Below are 22,451 nucleotides of genomic sequence, written 5' to 3' on the forward strand. Positions count from 1 at the left end.
AAAATGTGTCCAATTTTCATTTAGATAACGTTGCGTCCTTGAGTGGTGCTGCTCAGGTTAAGATGATCAAAGCCACCTCACAGTGTAATCTACTGCTAATCAGCACATAATGAAGTGGGGACAGCTGGGCCAGTTTGGAGGTGTGCACGGACGCAGGCCCAGGGGCAAGGGGCCACGGAGTCTGCCTGCTAGCATTGCTCAGCTGGCCTGGCACCGTCAGGCTCACCGCAAGCTGCTTACCCAGTGGAATGACAGAGGTCAACGTTCATCCTGTCGCTGTGAAATGGCCTGAAGACATCAGGGCAGCACTACTAGAAGAGACCTTGACATATAACGCCATCTGACATGCACGTCAACCTATGAAATGCCCTTCATGGGCAATGGGCATGATTATGGAGACACATTAGGAGTGCATCATTCTGGATGGCAGTTATTGCGGCATACATGAGTGCTGGTGCTACAATGACAGATGCTACACGTCCTTCAGTTAGTCAACAGCATTAAACCACAGAATTGATTGAAGAGGATGTATTAATCAGACTGAAGCTGGAGAGATTCATGTTTGTGTGACTTGGTTTAGCACTAAAAGTGAAGTTAGTGCCGGTAGACTTTATTTGAATTGCAGTGATTTGCTTATATTGAACTTTGGGGGTACATTTGAATGTGATTATTGAATTATCTAATATTTCAAGTTCACCATGCTTCAAGGATGATGTAGCATTTCACATTTTTTATATTTTCCTCCCACTCTCCACACAGTAATTAGCTTTCATGTTTAAACTTAATTTGTGGAATCTTAACTTGCCTGAGATGTGTAATCTCTCATTTTGTTGATTTTATTGCTATCACGGTTACATTTTGATTATATGGTGAAGCATTTGTAAATGCAGAGTGATTCGGAAAGTCTTCATAGCAACACGTTCAAATAAAAGCTGGCATTATATTTATGGCATATTTTAAGCAGGTTTAAGATTTTTAAAATGTTTTTTATCAAAGCCTTTAGAAATGAAAATAAACTAGTGGCAGTACAAACTGTATACAAATATAGGAAATGGAAATAAATAAAAAAGCATACATTAGAAGGAGTAGTAAAATGGTATTCCTTGTAAAAATGTCTTGCAGCAAGTATATGGGATTTGTAGTGAATGTCCTTTAAATCACATTGTCCTTCCTGAGATGACTTCATGGCTGACACCTTCTCTAAGCATGCCAACAGTGAACTAACGGTGAGTCAGCTTCACTTTCTCAGTTAGCAAAGAAACATGTGGAACTGTGCAATATTCTTTTTGGAGGCTATTAAAAGAGATAAAAATCATAATTTTAATTGGTTTTATGCCAGTGGGTATCATATCAGTTGTATGTAAAATGTAAATGTGAAATGAGCTTTTAATTCCGTGATCTTGAGGTCTAATAGCTGCTAACTATTGGCAAGGTGGTGGCTAATAGCTACTATCTAGTGTAGTTAAAGGGTTAAACCTGTACAATATATTGCAGTTCAATCCAATAGTTCTGCCACAAAGTCTACTTTTACAAATCATGTTTAGCTATTGTTGACACTGTCAGAGAGGGGTAAATTAAAATGTATTATGAGATTCACACTCAGGGTCTGGTTATTTTCTCTGTACCTGTAGGTAGATTTGGTTTGCAGTAAAAAGACAAAGGTATCCATCGTGACACACATTATTCAAACAACAGACAATAGACATGATAAAAGCACTCCAGGCTCCAGTAAACACTAAACACTAAACACTACAAGACAACAAAGTCTAGAAAAAAAAAAAATTTCTCTGATTTCAAGTTAAATGTGAATATTTTCACATATAATCTGGTATTATCTGACTATATAATATGCCCAGAGAATTCTCTGTTTCTGGGATTGTGTCTAGATTGCAACACAAGACTGTATTTAAGAATTGGACATCATCACCGTGACGTCACCCATTTGTTTGCAATAGCACTAGCATTGGCATTTTGGCCGTCACCATCTTGTTTTTTTGGAACCAGAAGTGACACGAGAGGGTCTAATTTACAAAATGAAGGTCATGCTGTAATGAACAAGACATGTAACTAGCGATTCATACCCTAAAGTCATTATGCAAATGTTAACTGAGTGAGAAGTAGGGTCATTTTCTCATAGACTTCTATACAATCACACTACTTTTTGCAATTAGTGGAGTCGCCCCCTGCTTTCCATTAAAATAAATGCAGGTTCACTTCTCCATTGACTTCACTTTTCAGACCCAAAGGTTCCTTCTTGATATCTACACCAGCGTAATCTGTGTTAGATTGTACATGTAAAAAAGTGTTTGTGAAGAGATAAAGCATGGAGACGTACATTAAGTAGCCACTTTATTACTGTAGGTAAACCTGTACAACCCATTGCAATACAGTTCTACCTTTATGAAGCATGCTCAGTCTTAGTTGACACTCAGAGAAGTGCACATTCAACTATAAGTATATTATTGAGGTTGTAGTCTGGGTCATTTTTACATTTGACTGAATTGTATTTAAAGGTGTTTCTAATATTCTGACCACCTCATGTATGTCAATTAAAGATTGTTTTCATTTGAATGAAATACATTTTGCATCGATAGTTGTTTGGCTGGATTGTACATGTGTACCTTCAGTAAAGTGGCCCCTGAGTGTACATTCTCTAACACAGCTGTAATAGCTACATTTCCTCTAACCAACGCTTTCTGTAGCAGCACAACAAACCCAAGTATTAATACTTCAGTGTGGGCCAGCGCTAGGAGCAAGAACACAGTAACGCACTCTTTCATCAAGAGGGGATTATAATGCTGGATCACAGGCTGAGGAGACAGGGCACAGTGCCACATGGCTAATTGGCTAAAGCTGATTCACTATTGGCCGATTTAGAAGAGGCAGCAGTCCTCCAGCCAAGTCTTGTAGTTCCTCATGTGTGCCTCAAAAAGATGAATCATAATTAAGAAAAGTAATCCCATTCAATTTCAAGGCATTGCATTTAATGTCAAATAGTGCTTCCTACACTAATTCTTGTAGCGGATTTCAATAGCAAGCACGTTTCTGCAACTGAAATAGTAGCTCTTACCACAACTAATAACATTAGAAAAGCCTTTATTCCATTTAAGTGTCACATTAAGACAGTAAGTCAGGGAAAGCATGCTCACAAGGCAGCCATCATTAATGTTACTTATTTCAACACCTGTGCTCTCCTGCTATGAGAAGTCAGAATGTCGACCATTAACAAGTTCAACTCTTTTCTACTTCAGTCGCGGCTTCCCAATAATTGGAGAAGTTCACTGAGGAAATGTAAATTCAATTTAGATTACATTACTACTAAATAAAGCGTTCATAGCAAATACAAACACAAATAATAAGTCAGCAAACTGACTCTTTGATATGCTAAAGAGTGCCATCTGTTGCCATCAATAATGTAATGTACTTAGTAGACAGTGCCATCTGACTTCATTACTTTCAAAGCACGTTTTGAAGTACAGGTAATGATCCCCTTCTTGCTCATAAGCCGTCAGCAACACAAACAGGAAGCTGCTGCCTGTTGCTGAATCTGTACCTTCACATGTTTGATATCACATCAGATAGCTGTCATCTTTACGGGAGCACAACAGTGGAAATCATTGTGCTGTGCAAAAATTCAGGCCCGGATTTCTTCTCTTATCGAATGTGCAGCCGCTTCACAATTAACTTTCAGGCCAACTGGAGCAGCATTCTCACCGCGTGCTTATTGCCATAACACTTCCACAGAGAAGTCTTTAATGAAATGTCATAATTAGGCCTGCAAGACATGTATCTTTCTGCCCCGATAATTCTTATCAATTTGATCATTAGCATGAGCTGCAACATGATGTAATGAGCTTGGATAGGTGCATTTTTGACCTGAGAGTATTTTTTTTTTTTTATCATTATAGCGTATTATGTAGAAGATACTGTAAAGGTCATGTCATTGTGACAGTAGTACTCTTACATTTTTTGACAAGCAAGACTGATTAGACATCAGCACAAATCCATTGACTTTTATAGCCAAAGATTAATGTATGTGAATATTATGTTTCACTAAATTACAGCAGTTTGCTTTGCTTTCTAAACTCTTAACACAGCAACACATCTACGTCACAGAACTAGCAAAATAGTTGATTTTTTGATTATTTTTTTTGGGAAGTTTGTGAATCGATTCAGAATCTCAGAAGTTAAGAATCTCGCTTCTAACATGAATCGATCCCCACCCACAACAACTATATTGCGGTTTAAAAAGTCTGCACATGAACTGGATTCTTGTCTATTATGCAAAATAATTATAAAAATATATATAGTTTTAACCTTGTTTTTGAATGTCAGCATGTACAGCCCTTTGCCATGACTTCAGCAGTTTGTCCTATTTTCCTATTTGTGATGACAGTAAGCTTGCAGTGGTCAAGTGCATACTGTGTCCTGCTCAGGGCAGGCTATGACTCACTCAGTGAATCCAGTCTTGGGATGACACATGGTTAAATGGCTGCACAGCTCCCCCAGCTATGTGTCTGTCTCAGCATTAGTGCTCTCCCAGCATCTGGCTTGATCTGCTAAGCTGCTCACTGCGCATTTTAGATGAAGACTTGCATTGGCTGCACTTCTGACACAGTCTCAGAGAATGTTGTGAAACGCTGGGACATTGTTGACAAGTTGGGGACACGAATTATGTGAAGAATAAGGGGATAACTGGAACATGTTCTTCATGTGCAACATGGTGGTTACATTTCACTTGGTAACTTAGATTGAGTTTAGCCTTATAAATAGAGCTAGATGGATAAATACAGATTGGCCGATATTAGCTTATTGCAGATTTATCATATCGGCTGATAATTAACAAGAAATATATTGACCGATATATAGATTGTTATTAGCCTAAAAAATACTGTATCGGTCAGGTTTTAATTAGAAGTTACTTCAAATATTTACAAACAGTATATACGTATCTAGCACACTGATTTTAATACTATTTCAATATCAAACCACTCTTTGTGCTCAAACCAGGATGGTTGTTTGGTGCTATAGCAACATTCTACTTAATCATGTTTGTGATGCAAGTGTAAATGATATAAATGATGTTTTAAGGAGTGATCTGCAAACAACAATGACAATAGCAACGAGATCATAAGAAGGTTGATCAGCTAATTGTCAGCACAGTAAATATTTTCAAGGCAGGTTAAACTAGAAGGGCACTTGGAGAGTGCAGAACTGCGCCAAGGCCGTTTCCATAAGTGAAACATAATGTGTGTGTCCGCCCTGTGATTTGGATCCGCTTTATGGGTTTATGAGTTTCTTCCCCCACGTTACACCCTTCCCCCTGCAGCCATACTGCTTACTCTCCAACGGATAAACTTTATAGTAAATTGATAACTTCATTTCATTTCATCCGTCCATCTCGTACATTGGAATATTACAGTGATTGCTAATGAACTAGAATTAGATAATCACTCTTAAACACAATGATCCATAACAGGGCTCATTTCAAATGAATTAAAAGAAGGTGAAATGAAACCTGCTGTCAGCTTTGGACCCCTGGAATCCTGTTCCAGTCCCTCACTGTGTCGACTTCCAGCTGGCTGTCTGGTTGTTTTTTAATAGCCTACTTTTACCATTTACCTCTCAGTGTACAATGTTAAACCAGGTCAATCAGTACATCTGTGCGCGTTACTGTGATCTATTTTACTGTGTGGTCTTTGTCAGGAAATTATCTAAAAATAAACGTATGTAGTAATCCAAAATGTGCCTAAACAGACAGGGAAGGGTTACAAATGAGAGGATATCAGCATCCTATTCATCTCAGTGCTCCCATTCTCAGCTAGTATTCACGGTAGAGCTGTCAAAGAGCAGTTTCAGTGCTGACAAGTGACATTTTAAAGAAGAAAACAAAAAATCTCCAGCCCAATTGCAGGTGACAGTATATGAATTTATAGAGCATGGCTCAGCATAAATAACGAAAATAGGTTGAGGAGGACATAAGTGAGTCCACTTTGTGAAAATAGGTTTTCATCACCTCCCTTACACACCAACTCTCATATAACAGCCTCCCCTCAAAAGCAAAGCAGAAGATAGTACATCTTCTGAGGAGGTGGATGAAATATCTAGTGCAGATGGGTTTTTTTCTGAGCCTCTACGTGGAGTTCATTAGAGATACTGCCCTGTGTGATTGTTCCAGATAATACACAAGGCTCTGCAAGTGGAACAGATACAGCCTGCGACACATGAACCTTGAAGAAAATGTATTTTCTCCACGCTGCTGAACGCCCACCGAATGTCGCAGCGAGGAATCATAAATGGGTTCAAAGTGACAAGAATGGAATATCTGCATGTATATTTCATGCATTCTTGTAAATATTAGAATATATAGTTCTGACACAGCACATAAGTAGTTCACTGGGCTGGGATATTTATTTTCTATAGTCAGGACACTGATGTATGGAATATGTTTAAACGGCAAGGGTCAATTTCACACCCACTGGCTTTGTAAAAGCAGAGAGAATAAAAACGAGCCAAAACAGGATAATGATGTCATTTAAAACAAATACATTACCTTTATTTTGTCATGCTTATAATGTGAATTATTTGACCAAAATGATAAATTATTCAACTCAATTTAATCCTTTATGAAGGCACTTATTATCCAGAAGAAACTGTATGGCTTTGGTAATAATTTAAAACGAGCACCACACTGTTAATGCACATCGTCTCCCCTCTGGATGCAACCAACAACTGTATTCATCATCGATTAATCCCTAGATTATTACTTTGATCAATTCGTTATTTCCAGCGTCTTATTCAAACTCAAACTTATTCAAAGAATAAAAGGGAAATGTAACATTGGTACCGGGCCGCACAGAAAGATTGAATAAAAAAATATTTTATTTTGAAAGGTTTTATTTTGAAAAATCACCAGATACATCTGTCTGTGCGTCTGTGTCTCTTGACACATGTCAAGACGCTCGTCTGTCACGTGATACTTTACTTCAAAACAAATAAGCCCACAAGCAACAATGAGTGGAAAACAAACGTCCTAAAGAGCTTTTTTTTTAAAAGACAAGCCCTTGGAGTTGTTTTAAAGAAAAAAACATGAACAAGAAGCACATAAACAATTACTGATGGCCACCACATCAACACATGCGAGTACACTGAGAGCGTCATACTTAGTGACTAACCGTGTTGCTAAGAGAAGAAACCTTTTAGTATTGGTGAAGAATGTATCCCCCTATATTGGACCGGCTCGTTGCAGAGACACAAGCTCAGGGCTCCCACTAATTCAGCGTAATGGTGAGTTTTTTTATGCACTTTATATTTATTTTTATGCCGTCCGTATCATTTTATTTCGTCATATTTATTCCCCCCCCTAAATAATGCATGTGACCAATAACGGAACTATTATGAATCCTAATGGCTGGAATTATTGGTGCTTATTTTGTTGAGGGTCAGCAGAGACAGTGTGGGTTCCAGACACTCACAGATCACTCGTTGCTAGTTGTGCAGTAGTTTTCAAAGTCTGACACTGTGGGCTGGGGAGAAGGCGACCCCCTCACTCCCCCTTCACTCCCACCCTAGTGTACTTGCTTAGTTTCGCTCAATTTCTGGATGCCTGAGGGATCATGATTATCTTATTTAATCCTGTAGGCACTGAACTATTGAACAATGATTGCCTAATATTGCTGTTGGACATAAAAAGGTCCATCTTAAGGCATTCATTAGTTTCTGACTGGGAGAAACAGTAAAATTCCCCAAAACTACAGTGTATATACAGGTATACTGATCTACAGGTATTTTAATGTATTTTTTGTAGCGTTGTATCGCTTTTAATGTCATCTCTCTAATTTCCTTAATATCTTATTTCTTCTATATTTATTTCATTCTGTATCTGTTTGTTTTTTTACTCTTAGTCTGTCTTTTGTGCTGCTGTGAAACTGAACTGTTATTTATCTCATTTTATCTTAGATGAACGTTCTAGCGAAATACTGTTTCTTGTTTATGTACTTGTTAACTCTGCAATAATAACCTTCTCGTGCTCCATAAAACAATGGGAATAGATGGGAGATGTATATCGGCCGATATTCTTAATCCAGTGGAAAATGTTTATGAATGCTTATGCTCAATAATTGTGCTGAGGGTACAATCCTCAGGTGACTAAAACTCAGAGACAAAAAAATGTATATGATCCCCTGTGATCCCTATATGATCCTCTATAATGAATATTCAAATAAATACATTAAAGTTCAAATATATATTTAATAATGCATAGCGGAGAGGAAGCTTTGTTAGATTAGCATACTTATTCACATCAGCAGTAAGCTGCAGGCAGTTATCTTTACATATGAAATATTAAAAGAGGCTGACACAACCATTTATTATAACTACTGCAGCTATGGTGTGTTTAATTGCTCAATTTGTTAGTCACTTGTTAAGTAACACACACTGTAGGTGTATTGTATGTTGCATGATTGATTATTAAAACATTTTTAAAACATCAACCTAATTAGTGTTTCTTTTTTAATCAAGCTCCTCCTATCGAGAAATGTGCAGTGCTTGTAACTGTGTAGAGAGTGTGCATCTGTGTGTGTGTATGTTTACTTTGTGTATTATCTATTATGGATGCATTGCAGGGATTCGGTTTAATAATCTAAACATATGTATTGGTTACATCTTTGATGTTCACTCGGATAAAATAAGAGCGTAGGGAGCGGTTCAGAGCTGGTGGGGACGCAGAGGAGTGGTGGAATATGTCAAGGAGGCTTGTAAATAAAAGGTCATGGTGTGGTCACTTAATAACTTGCTGTGAACTGCTATTAAATATGTATAAAAATGTACTAACACCATCATTAGTCGCCTTTATCAAACTTCAGTTAGAAAGAACTCCAGAGGGAGAGTCTCCAGGGACCACTTTGATGTGAAAGGTGAGTCATGTGGTCTACCACTAATGCTGGAGAGGTAACACATGTGCTATTACATGTGTAATAACTTGTTACATGGGCGTAACGTCATTTAATTACAAAATAAAAGTTATTGTAATCCGGAGCAGTCGCAGAGAAAAATATGTAATTGAGTTACAGTTGAGTTCAGATTATATATGTATATAACATTCATTATGTTGCTTTTCTGGACAACGCGGGTCAGCAAAGCCGTCGGGACATATTTAAGTGCAACACCATCAAGAGTAGGCCGGCAAGTGGCAACCTCCGGGTCTGAAAAGTGAAGCCAATGCTGAAGTGCATTGTGCATACTTCTCACTTGATTTATGACCTTGCTGAACAATTTCCTCGTGAGTTTATGGACTCAATCTCTCAAGAAAGTGTCTCCTTATCCTGCAGTGGTAGTCAATGAAAGCTGCACGATGTACTTTTTACATAGAGCAAGATGTTTTTTTTTTACACACAGAAAACATCTTCTTGCATTTGCTAGTACTTCTCTTGGATGCGCACAAATAAAAATTGATAGTGATCTTCAGCCCCACGCTCACAGTGTATCAACAAACCTGCGTGTGTGTGCTTGAAAGCCAAGTCAGCCTGCAAAGTGAGGCTGCGAGTAAGTGTGCTTCGCAGTTTGGTAGAAAAGCTACAGGGAATTCCGATTCTGTGTTTACTTGCAGTTGGACACAAAGAGAAGAGTTTGAGATGATTTGAACTCTTTTGGAAAGCTGGCAAGGTTCTCACTCCTCACCCTGTCAGTGAACGTCTTGTCCGTGTTTCCCAAATCACTGCTTCAGAGGTGAACGATCTTATCATGACAAAAAGGTCTGAGCTTAACACCCAGTTTCACAAGTACCAGAATGCCACTTAAAATTCACAGGGAAAATGCCATTATATGAGTTGTCAGTTAAAATGAAAACCCCCTCCTTCATCACTGTGTTACACATTGGTGTCTGTTGTTACAGTTCAGCTGGTGAACAAGCAGGTGACTAATTCAAAAATGTAATTGGATTTTTAGATTCAATTGGCACATATGTCATTATCAAGCTTTTTTATTCATTTGTGCATGAAAAACAAATCAACTTATAACTCCCCAGGCTGAGGAGTGTAACTAAAGCTGCAATAAACATCTGTACAATTCCTTTCCCTAAGCCCATATTGTATGAGCTTCACTCTCTTTGCAAATCCACTCTTGCACTCTGCAGCATATTAATGCCAAGCTTTTTAGGCCTGCATATTGTGCATCATTCCTGTTTACAGTAGTCAATTTTCAGCCACCTCTCTAATCCAAAACCAGGCCATATCATCCAATGTAAAGTGAGTTTTGTTCCAAAACTGATAAGCGAGAGGGTTAGTACAATAATCCTGTTCTCAAGCTTAAAGATCTAACAATGCTCCAAGATGTACATTTCCAGCTCCTCTGAAAACACATTAGTGTTATGGAGGTCTGAGTATGCGCATCCCTGGAAGATTGTTTAAAGCACATGTTCATGCCTAGTGATTTTTGAAAGGAGGATAAACCAATTTCAGTCTGAGGGCGACCCTTTCACGGCTGTGCTTCATGGACGTTCTCAGCGGGTCTGCCTGCACACACTGCTCTCACGCTGTAGTTAAAAATGTAGGAACTGTGTCCTCATTAACCCGCTTTTCCCATGATGTAAAGCTGCTCTTGCTCTTCCATTAAAGCTCTCAGAATGAAAGAGAAGACAAATATTCATATCAAGACAATAAACCTGGATATATATGCTATGTGTATATATGTATATATATGCTATGTGTATATATATATATATATATATATATATGTATATATATATATATATATATATATATATATATATATATATATATATATATATATATACACGCACACACTTGTTGAGAGCATGTTTCAAAAGGCAGCCAATGGGTTTTGATTCTCTCCCATGTAAGAAATGTAACTGTCACGTAACTGTGAGGCTGGATCTGTAATACCAGCCCGCTATACGTATATGTATAAATTAAAGCAGAAATGGATAACATTTCTCCCATAGCGTTTATTGTTGGTGTCCTTTTGTTTTCCTCAGAGCTACCAACAACGCATCACATCTCAGTGTTATGATAAAGGCTGAGTGAAACACCAGGTGGTATTCATAAGTAGGCCGGTTTTATTACTTACTGATCTAGTTAGCTTAGTAGAAAGAACATGTTTTATCACTCTCCCTCTTCGCCTTCTTTGCCTCCATCAACAGGGCTCTTTTGAACCTGCTAACATTACTCCGGCTGTTCCGCTACCTGAGGATATCTACTGTCAGCTATTTTGTTGAGCTGCCTATTTGTGAAATGCTCTCCGGTTGGCAGTGAGAGGCTGTGAGTATTTCAACATATACTTCATAATGATAAGTTAAAGCATTGCCACTTTAGGTTTACATATTGGATCAATCTGCAACACACAATTGGCATTTAGTGCCAATGTTTAGTGTCAACACCAGAAGTATTGCCCTTTATGTAACACACACACCAATGTAGCATTAACTCCTGCCCGTAACACCCACGGGCACAAGTAGACATAAGTAGTAGTTATGGTACAGAAGCTGTAATGTGAGAAAACTGCTGCTTTTCTAAAGAGTTTCCAGACATCTTATCTGTGAAATAGGATGGTGCAGAATCTCGATGAATGTAGGAATGCCAAGACAACAGCGGTGTGCAGTCTTGGAGTCTAACCCTGAACATATCTTAACCATAATTTATCATAACCGCAATCTTACCCCAACTTTAACCACATGATGGAGAGGCTAAGTGAAACAGGAGCTGCTGGGTTCTGTTACAGAAGTGAGAAAACCTCATTCGAAGTCCCATGGACATTTGTATTAATGCACATAACTAAAAACCCACCCTTTGAACACAACCTTACTCAACAGTATGTCATGTAAATCACCGCATGTGTGTAGATAAGGACGGAATTTTTTGATTTGTGTTCACCCAATCTTTTCTTTATTTTTAATTGAACGTAATTCGGAGTTATGAAATCTTCCAATACCAACGTTCTTTCTGACCATAAGAAAGGTCAGATTTTCAGCAGTACACCATGTTGTTGGTAAAACGACACACGTTGGATTCGACACACAGCGCGGTCAGAGTCTTTTGATCCGTTACATGACAATGGTGAGTGGATTTCTTGCAGGTAGATACTGTACATCTCAAAGAACCACCTGTTTGTTCAAAGGTTAGAGGTTCAGCGGTTAGCTAACCAGTCGATTTTCAGTTCACATGTCCAATTAGACATTTGTGTTAATTTGTCATAATTAGCATATGTATTATTGAGTTATGGCCACAAACACAGTGACCTTTAACCACCAAATTCTAATGTGTTCATCCTTCAGTCCAAGTCAATTTTTGTGCCGAATTTGAAGAACTTTGCCTTCCTGAGAACAGATGGACAACCCGTAAAATTAGATTCTTGAAAGTACGCTACTTTACTTTGAATGTCAACCAAGAACGTCCACAATCCATACGCATCACTAAACCGTTGACCTGTGTCACATCATGTCTGCACCCTTGATGCATTACTCCAGAAACCTCCATTGAGGTATAAACTCCAAGAGGAATTGAGCTACACCTAAAACACACTGGGCAATTATCCCCCAGTCTGCTCATGATCATGATTGCTCGAGCTGGATGAAAGGCAGCATGCACAGACGAAACCACGAGGCCAATGCAATATAGCTCAAGGTTCCCTAAAACAAATCTGATAATCTAATGCGCACAAGAGGGCAAAGGGTTCTAACAGGCCTAATGTGTGTTGAGTAATGAGAAGGAGGGTTTGACCAGAACTCAGACCTCATCAATAGAGCCTTTTCTTCGTCTTGATTCGTATAATACCTGTTGATTAAACCGCCTGAGTGATTCAACTGATGCTCTCTGCTGACCCCTCCTATTTGTAAAGGAGACAAATTAAAGTCCTCCATCAAAATGTGATCAATGCCAGAGAGCCTGTGGCTGAAGCAGGCACCATGGTATAATGAAGCTATAATTCAACTTTACTGCATGGTAAATGAATGATTGAAATGGATGATTTCTGGTTAACTCATTGCCTATTTTATAATGTATATCATTGTGAGAAATTAACCTCAATTTAATCTTCTTTTACAGTATTTATTTAAAAAAAATATTACTGTAGCTTCAATATTTGCAATATTTTTAATATATTTTGTTGATTTTATATATTTGTTAAAATATTGCTTTATTGAATCACTGATTGAATGGTGATTTACTGAATATAAAATGTTGGACCAATTTGAACAGGCCTAGTTAGGGTCAGTCACGCTCTAAAACGAACCCAGGTAACTCTGCTATACCTGACATGAGAGGAATTTAAATGAGTTTATAAAGGGCCTTCCGAAACATATCACACACTTCATTTAAAAAATACATTGTTACTGAAGCCATTGACAAACATGTGCAGTGCCACATTTCTATCTAATTGTACAACGAAAGACAATGTGAATGCATTACCTCTACATTCAGAGGAGCCCTTCATAAAAACACTGCTCCACGACACGACCTTTAATAAACTTATTATGCAGCCTTTAATGGCAACGCATTGATTTATTCAATTGATTGAATAATCACAAAAAGAGTCGCAATGTTAAATATTCATAGGTAATGTTATTAAGATCTATTCTATCACTAATATAACAACATCGGTACGGTACATTTTCCATCTGATGTCCCTTATTGGATGTTTTAAAAAGCTTTGAGTAATATCTTATCTGCTAGTGAGGTTCACGGCGGAAGTTCATCACAGCATTACTGTATGTTCCCACTCCTGATAAAACCAAGTCCGTATGTGTGATCAAAGTGGAACTCAATATTTTCCATCTCACTGTGACTTCCTTCATTTCACATTCAGGATGATACCGTCGACCTTTTCCGAGTGCCAAATACAACATTAAGGCAAAGCCAAAATGCAATATTGCTTGTGTTTGGAAGTCTTTAGCAGACAATGGCTGACTTTAACAAAAACATCCTTGTTGAATGGATTCTAGATTCTTATTATTTTACATCAGTGGGAAAAAATATGGTTGCTTATGGCTTATCAACTTGAGGTTGCTGCTTTCTAAACTACGGCTTTCATATCGTCACCTGCCCCAAATACATATGAATAAGGATTTCACAAAGGCAGCTTTGGCATGCATCAAAAGTTCTTAATAAGACACTTTACCTGCAAGGCACCCCATAAGTGACTGCAGCAGCAGCAGTTTCCATAGCAACATCATCTTCAATTGTGTAGGGTCAAAGTAGTCTCACATCCAATCACAAACGCATGGAATCCGATTTGCAGCTTTCTGGTTTCCCAATCTGTATAAAAAGAAACACATGAGAGGAGTAAGGTGACAAGGCTTTGCATTTCCTGCTCATTTCACAAGGCGGGACACAAAAAGACAGCGGGAATGTACAGCAGAGAGCACAGCGACAGTGTTTCATATGAACTGCATTTAGAGCTCGTACACTAAACTTTACTGTGACTGTACTCGACCACCATCTTCAAAATCTTCTAAATAAAGTCTTTTAATTTCATTTTTAATTATCATATCCACGGTGCAATTAACAAAATATCTCATATGTAATCATCTTCATCTGCAGGATCTCGAGGGACCGCTACTTTTAAGTCCGTATGAAAGCCACTCCTTTAAATTTCTCAGAGCATTGTTCTTGCTTGAAGCCTCGTAGCTTTCATGCTCATAAAAGTGCAAAGCCAAAAGACGCTGAAACATCTAGAAGAATATTTACAACAGTTGTGAGCTTTTCCCTCAACACAAGACATTATCTCCCAGGAGTGAGTATCAGGGAGGAAGCAGCTTTCAGCGTCTCACACCACGATGACACGAAGGAAGCTGAAGGTATGAGTGAGGCTGAGGTGAAGAAAGAATGTGTTCCGTTAAAAGACAGTCAGTGCTTTATAATTCAAACGTTATGGAAGTGTTTTGTTGCGGACTAAAAAACTAATTAGGATTCAAAGCACAATGTTTTTGTTGTCTGCTCTAATAAAATCAGCCTCAGTTGCACATGTTTTTGGAGATTTCTCCCTAAACATTTGTGTATATACCTTAATAACAGAATGTCTTATGTTGTTATTTTCAGGACGAGTTAGGGGGCTGGTGGTATTGTACATGTACACATCTAGGACAAACATTCATACATAATAAGTTAGCACTTTGCACTGACATAACTTGTACCGATTATGTCAAATTAAAAAGTATATTTTTGCGGTGAATATATTTCGCCATCATCCAACACATTATAATAATGTTTTGTTTTAACAGTGTTATGTTGACATAGAATTGATATGTTAGATGACGGCTACATGACTAAAGTTGTACGATTTTGGGAAATTTGCACCATGGAATGTTTTTTAAACTTTAATGAAACAGATATAACTATAAAACAAGGAATAACGGTTTAACATGTGTGTAAATAAAAACATCAGTTAGATGAAATTAATTCTTTGACGTTGGACTCTTGGTTGTATATGTGGATTCAGGATATAACATTTCTGAGAATTCTTGTCATATCCAATAAATATAAAACATACAACTTTCTAAAGTAATGTGAATTAAAGGGTAGATATGATCAGCAATAAAGTGACTCCACAGTTGGCAATGGAAAGACATGCTGCATTGTCTGCTGGCAGTACCACTAGTTCCTGTTTGCACTGCAGCTTTGGATGTACAGTCATGTGGAATACTTTAAATACTGACTAATCATCACATTGTGAGGTAAGATATAGAAGTTCATGTGAGCATGTTAAGGTATGGACCTTTATCCTCAACGACATCATTATAGCTTTTTTAAAGATAATCTCTTTGGCGTTGGGAAACATATGTGATAAGGGGGGTATGGCATGCAACAAAGGCCCCTGGCTGGTATTGAACCATGCACATTGAGGTTAAATGGTATGCCGCTAAACTAGGAGGCTACTGCACATGGCTATCACTCAACAGCTCTGCGTAAAAATAGTGCAAGGGGCTGCGTTGGTGTGTTGCTTCATGTACCTTTGACCCATGAAATGCCATCTAGAAAGTAGAAAATGTGTATTCTGCTCCTGCGTGCTCATAGCGTGCATATACATCCTCACAAAGATGCACTGTTGGGACTCGTTCTTCAAAACGCTGCTCTACAGCTCCACTGGTAGTCAAACAGTACACAAGGTACGTGTAATTCTTCCATTCCAGGTTGAACATTAAAATTGAAAATTTGGAACCAATTTAATAGGTATTTAGTTAAAAGGATCGTCAAGTAAAGCAGGATGTAAATAGGGCAGAGTGAAAAGAGGATTTATCCAGTTTTCCAGCAACTCTGAGGGAAGAATGCAGACAAAGTTGGAGGAAATGTCAGAGGCTGCCTCTGGAAAAGCTGCACTGATGTAAGAATTAAAGCAATACAACCAGTTAAGAAGTGAAATCTACCTTTCGCAGAGCTCCTCCAGGAAACATGTGGCTTTAATCTAACGTCTCCTGGGTGAAAATATATTTAGAGTTTAGGCATGTTCGACACAAACCTCTCACAAATTACAACTATTTGTATCATTTTGCTATTACAGAGAAGCACAGAAGAAGTGCGATGTCGCACACATGCTGTGATTCAGCAAAGACAGTGCAAAGACTTTTCAAAAAATAGCAAGAAAGAAAGAGTGGAACAAAAGCAGTGAAAAACACATACAAAAAGGCACCTGAAAGTGTTTGAGTAGGCAATATTCTCATTAATCTGATATTCTCTACCTTCCAGCTCTGTCTGCTGTCTCCACCTACAGAGGCCTTTTATCTGCAGAGATCACATACAGGGTTGTCAGAGTCTGTCTTGGGTACATCAATGGTGCAAGGCTGTGCCTCACTCTCAGCGAGCACTTTTATACATATTAAAGTGTGTCTTATGAAAGCACCAAGCCCTGTGCCTATTACACTAATGCCTGTTTTGTCTGCCGTGATGGTTTCCGTTTAACATGTCAAATTAGCGTTAATTTGATGGATGAAATTAGTACAAAATATTTAGTATGATGCACAGGGCCGTGACAGGCACAACAGCAGAGTTATTTTTCGGGAGCACTCCGAGGCACACAATGTAACCCCACATAATTTATTTTTCCTCACTCTGTATTCATGTTCCTAACATAGAAAGATGGAACTAACCATTTGGCATGATGGGGTTAATTGATAATATTTACACAATAAAAGACAGAAAGGCCATGGGAATGTATTCCCTTTGCTATTTAAGCTATTTAACAAAAAGACAACATTTCCTGCAATAATGTCCCTTTAAAGAGCATTACACATGTAAAAGTGTGCTGCCATCCAAGCACAATACACCACACAATGATCTGATGTATCGCTCAGCACACGCCCTACCAAAATAAAATGCATACGCTGGGAATAATTTCCCAATCTATGTGCACAAGCAGTGAAAAAATTAGTTTTTCATCATATGTCCACTTAAAGGATAACCGTACATCAATATCTTTTTTATAATGTTCATATTGGTTGTTTTGGAAGGCGCAGACACCTATTGTGTCTTTCAGGTGTGAGTACTTGTTGGACAAAACTGCCACTTAACGCAGTTGACGCATTGATCTTTAACTGTGTGACATGTCGGAGCCTCTTCAGGGTGGTTGCTCCTGCTAAAGGGGACAGATCACACTTTTAGAACTGGAGTGACAGTTGGAAAAATACTTTTCTACTACAACTAGTTTAGTTTGTTTGTGTTTTTACAGTCTCACCTCCCTGCTCTCAGCTCTACCTGATAAAGCACCCGGGCAGCTAAAGATAACACGCAACAGAGAGACTCACAAACTTGCTCTTGCCTATTGCTGCGGTAATCTATTTAGTTACTTGATGCCAGGAAAATGGAAGTTGAAATATGTCCTGGCTACACAGAGCGTATTCTCCTGTGCCTTATTAACGAAGGTACTGTCTACATTAACAAGGCTTACGAGTGCTTGTAATGGTACTATGACGTACATTATGACACATTCCTATTACAAACTCAATTCCAAGGACACTTTTCAAGGCACTCAACAAGCAAAAGCAAAGATGACAAAGGGTAAATAAAAGCAAGGTTGACAGTCTGTAATTGTAGTGACACTTTGACCCTCAAATAAAGTATAGTTCTGTGCAAAGACTGCAATGCTTAGACACATTGTAAATAGGACGAAAGGATGAATGACTTCCACCCTACTGCCACTGTAGTAATAACAAGGCAAACAGTACTACTACTAATACTACCAACACTACTACAACTGTGATACCACCAATGCTGATGCTGCTACTACCGCTACCACTATTACTTCTACATTTGGAATCAACCAATGTTATTGGTTAAAAAGTTATTATAATTCACAGATCTTCACTTTTTGTAATGCTGATATTCCCTGATTCCTTGCAATAATTCCCTTATTTGCAATTGCTAACAATCGAATACTTTGAGTATCAGATGTCATAGATAATATACACTGCAAATGCATTTGGCAAAGGAGAATGATTATGCTTTAGGTCAGGGGTGGGGAACCTTTTTCCTACCAAGGGCCATTTTTTTTTTTTACAACATCCTTCGAGGGCCACAGCAAAAGAACATATGAAGTAAAAAGGCAGTAAACAATAATTAAATAGAATAAAAAATAATATAAGTACCAAGTGGTTGATAGAAAATAAAGTGAGTATTGTAAATGGCAGTGATAATTGCACAAATTATAAAAAGTGAGTATTGTAAATGGCAGTGATAATTGCACAGCAGTGGTGGAATAGTCTTTTCTTGGTGTGGTGGTCTACCTCTCTATCTTTCCATGTTTGTATGTTCCGCTCTGCAGAGAGCTGCTTGTTGGGCCAAACTCCGCCGAAGAGCGTTAACTTTATCCAAACGCACTCGTCCTTTCAGCTCGTGCAGTTCGGCATGTTTCGTGCAGTACTGACGCTCGAGATTATTTCTCCTGGAAAGTGCGACATTCCACATCCAGCTTTCTCTGTTTTACACTCGCCACGCTGCGTTCACTGATGTCAATGACAGTCTCGTTTAAGTTTTTTGACATGACGTGACCACGTGATGACACATTCTGCTCGTGTTGTGTTCAAGGACCCTGACCTTGGCCAGGAAAAACAGTCAGTCCCCCATTTAAAATATTGGCGTCTAGTTTTTTTTGCTAGGGGATTTTATTTGCGTGCGTTTTACGAATTACCTAGAGGGCCGGATCAAATGGTCTCGCGGGCCATATATGGCCCGGAGGCCGAAGGTTCCCGACCCCTGCTTTAGGGTGTAAGGGCCAGAGATAATCAATGTCTTACCAGAAAATTGAAATATTGATAGATTTTCACCCATCGTACGGTAAACAGCTTAATTGAATTTTCCATGTGCAAAATGAAGACAATAATAATAACCTTTTTGTTTTTTGCACAGTAGTTGCAAGGTTATTCTTAAAAAAAATCTACTGAGAGCCAGAATAGAAATGTGTAGAACATGTAGAAGTTTATCCATTATTAGAAACTACCTGCTAAGTTTCGAGCAAAGTACCATTTTATTTTATACCCATTAATACTAAATACTCCACCAACCAGTCAAGTTGCAGTATAAATGTAAATGTAAGTCCAAAATGTCCTGACTTCTTTATTTTATCCTACAAGGCATTTGTGTTAATGTTCATAATTTTGAGTAGAATTTTAGAGTTTTGGCCAAAAAATGTGTTATGTGAGGTCACGGTGACCTTGACCAAATTCTAATTGTTTCATCCATGTGTTCAAGTGCACGTGTGTGGCAAATCTGCGAGTTCCTGAGATATCAGGAGAATGGGACAGCCGGACGGACATACAGATGTACATATAAACGTACATACAGACGGACGGACAGCTTAAAAGCTTAATACCTCAGGCCAAGGCTTAGCCATAGCCATAAAAACTACTCATTTAGATATAAATCAGCTGTTTTTTTCTCCCTTAAGATCTATGCACTGCTTGCCGCCAACAATTCTGTGATGCAGAGAATAGTTCAGAATCGATCTATTGCAAAAGCTTGTTCCAAGAGGAAACTGATGTCTTTGAGCAGGAGGTGGAGAACTGCACCTTGAATTAAATTAGCTTAGGGAGAGATAACACGTTTGGTTAATGTACTGCACTGGTCCTAAGAGATCCATCGTCCTATGTTCAATGATATCAGGGCGGAGAGCCAAAAAGAGAACGGTTCAGTTTTAATAGAGCTGTATCCAGTCGGTTTCTAACATCTGTAGAGGATACAGCCACCTAATGACTCTAATGTACCGAGTGCTTTATGTTGGATGACACCACAGCCGCATAGTTGGAAAGTTATTTCAAGTCAAACCGGTGAGCACACGCTAACAGAGTAGGGAAGCTTTTGAATTCATGCTCACAGCTGTTGTGGCCTGTTCTGAGAGCACAAGTACCTGCAGCAATGTCCCACTGTGCAAGATCATGACAAAGGAATTTGAATTACAAAACATATACCTGTCAACAAATGTTGCTGTATTTAAGAAGACCGTGGACATTTGACACACAGAGAGGAGAATAATCTCGAAATCTGTAATCTGCTAATATGTTAACGATCCTTAATGAACATCAAAGTATTTATTTTACACTGGTTTGAAAGACTTAATTAGGAGATTTGTTATATTGTTACTTAAATAAATAATTGATCAGCTATAAATATTATTTTCTTAATCAACTAACAAAATAATCATTTCAGCACCACATATCTTTTCCCTTTCCCGAACACGTAAGTCAGCAGCTCCGTCCTATCTCAGCTTTGATCACCAAACCTGAGCACATTTAATTAGAAGCACTGTAGTTGTCGCAGCTCAAATCTTTTGTAGACACTGAGCTACATGCAGTGATGGCTGAGATACCAAAGCGGAGCCCGGAAACCTTGTTTATATAGATTACAGTATCTCTAAGGGAAGCATAACATGAGAAAAGTTGTACAAGGACCTGCGCTCATTGTTACTATAAAGGAAAATCTTTACCTAAAGTATAAGGTCAAAGCTCAGTGTTATCCTTTCTATGGTCTCTATACAACATGTGATGAGCGCTTTTCTGTGTAGGGTCAGTGAAGCAATCTTACCTTGAAGATTACATAGAGTCTTACAGTTTGTTGATTTAAATGTACATAAACTATGGAATCTTTCAAAATGCGGTTGTGCTTCACTTTCATATTGTGCCCCTTGACATAAATGACACACAATAAAAGGTCAAACCCATACCTGTCAGCATTGGAATTTCAAAATAAGGGACATTTTTTAGCGGACTCCGCCCATATTTTAACAGCTCTCAGCCTCCCAGCCCCTACCCATATAATGTAAATGTAAACACATAAGGGACAGGTATAGGCCTATACATTCAGGAAATACATGTTTATGTTTAAGTATGTATTTTATTTATTAGTTATTATCATCAATTTATTTGATGATTGATGAGGTGTGTGGCTTTTGTTTTCCCCAACGAGGACTTCCATCTGATGGCAGAGTCGGGAAACATGTCCGCTACACTGTGACTGAAATCATCACAGAAGCTGAAGGCTACATTATTTTTGGCGTAAAGCATCGACATCTTTAACTCGGCTTTGGTCACTTGGTTTGCCTCTGAAACAGTTCTTGTCACACATGAAGTCATTGACAGTGTATGTTTTGTGCCTTGTGCTTGGACGATGTTTCATGCTGGCGAACATCGCTTATTCCGCCGTGTGCGATGCTAAAATCTGAATGGCACACTTTACAAAAAGCACGAGTTTGCCCGACTCTGCTTTTTATTAAATAAGGGAAGGTCTCCTCTCATTTGGTACTTGCATAAAGTTTTAACTTTTTTGACAGATACAACTGCGTCTCCATCTATCTCCCGTTCACTGTGACTCTCATCCATATGTTTTCGTCTTCTTCTTCTGTGTTATTGTTCCTGTTTTCTTCTTCTGTGTGTTTACTGGCGGATAACATTTTTCAGCTAAAGTTAAAAAAATGTAATTAGTAATGTAATTAATTTTTTTTAAAGGTTAAAAATACGGGATAATTACGGGAAAAACGGGAGGGTTGACAAGTATGGTCAAACCCAACTGCGTTCTTTTTCAAATGTTTCTTCAGCCGTTCGCAAAAAAGCAGTGACGTAGGTTACCAAGGTGAGTTTATCAATGAGGCTGTGAATATTGTGAGTTCTAGCATTAGCTGAGTCAATGTTCGGAAATAATTGAAAGTGACAGTTCAGATTGTTTGAAGTGGAGTTGTATAAAGTAATCAGTGAACTGTCTACAGTGTAGAAGCAGACAAGAGTTAGGCAGGGATTTGAAGATTTTCTACTTAAAACTATCGCATAAAAAAACTTACTATAGGTAATTATTTAAATATTTAGGTTACACATATCACAGCCTTCAATATTTAATAATCCTGATAATATTTGGGCTGTAATATCATATCAAAAGAGCAGATACGGAAAATTTGATAAAAAGCCATATTCTTGCTACGCAACAATATTTTCCATAGATATAAAGTTATCTAATTTTGCGCTA

General features: G+C 38.3%; 1 protein-coding gene across 2 annotated transcripts in view; it reads right to left on the minus strand.

The window, feature by feature from the left end:
- cntn4 (contactin 4) overlaps positions 1-22,451 on the minus strand; it is a 149,360-nt gene that overhangs the window by 113,335 nt on the left and 13,574 nt on the right. For both annotated transcript variants that reach the window (XM_029431452.1, XM_029431451.1), the window contains exon 2: positions 14,131-14,267. In XM_029431452.1, the coding sequence (XP_029287312.1) occupies positions 14,131-14,185 (55 nt within the window). In that variant the 5' untranslated portion in view covers positions 14,186-14,267. The remainder of the gene's footprint in view (positions 1-14,130; positions 14,268-22,451) is intronic.

The sequence above is a fragment of the Cottoperca gobio genome, chromosome 5 (genome assembly GCF_900634415.1).
Source record: "Cottoperca gobio chromosome 5, fCotGob3.1, whole genome shotgun sequence".
Classification (NCBI taxonomy): Eukaryota; Metazoa; Chordata; class Actinopteri; order Perciformes; family Bovichtidae; genus Cottoperca; species Cottoperca gobio.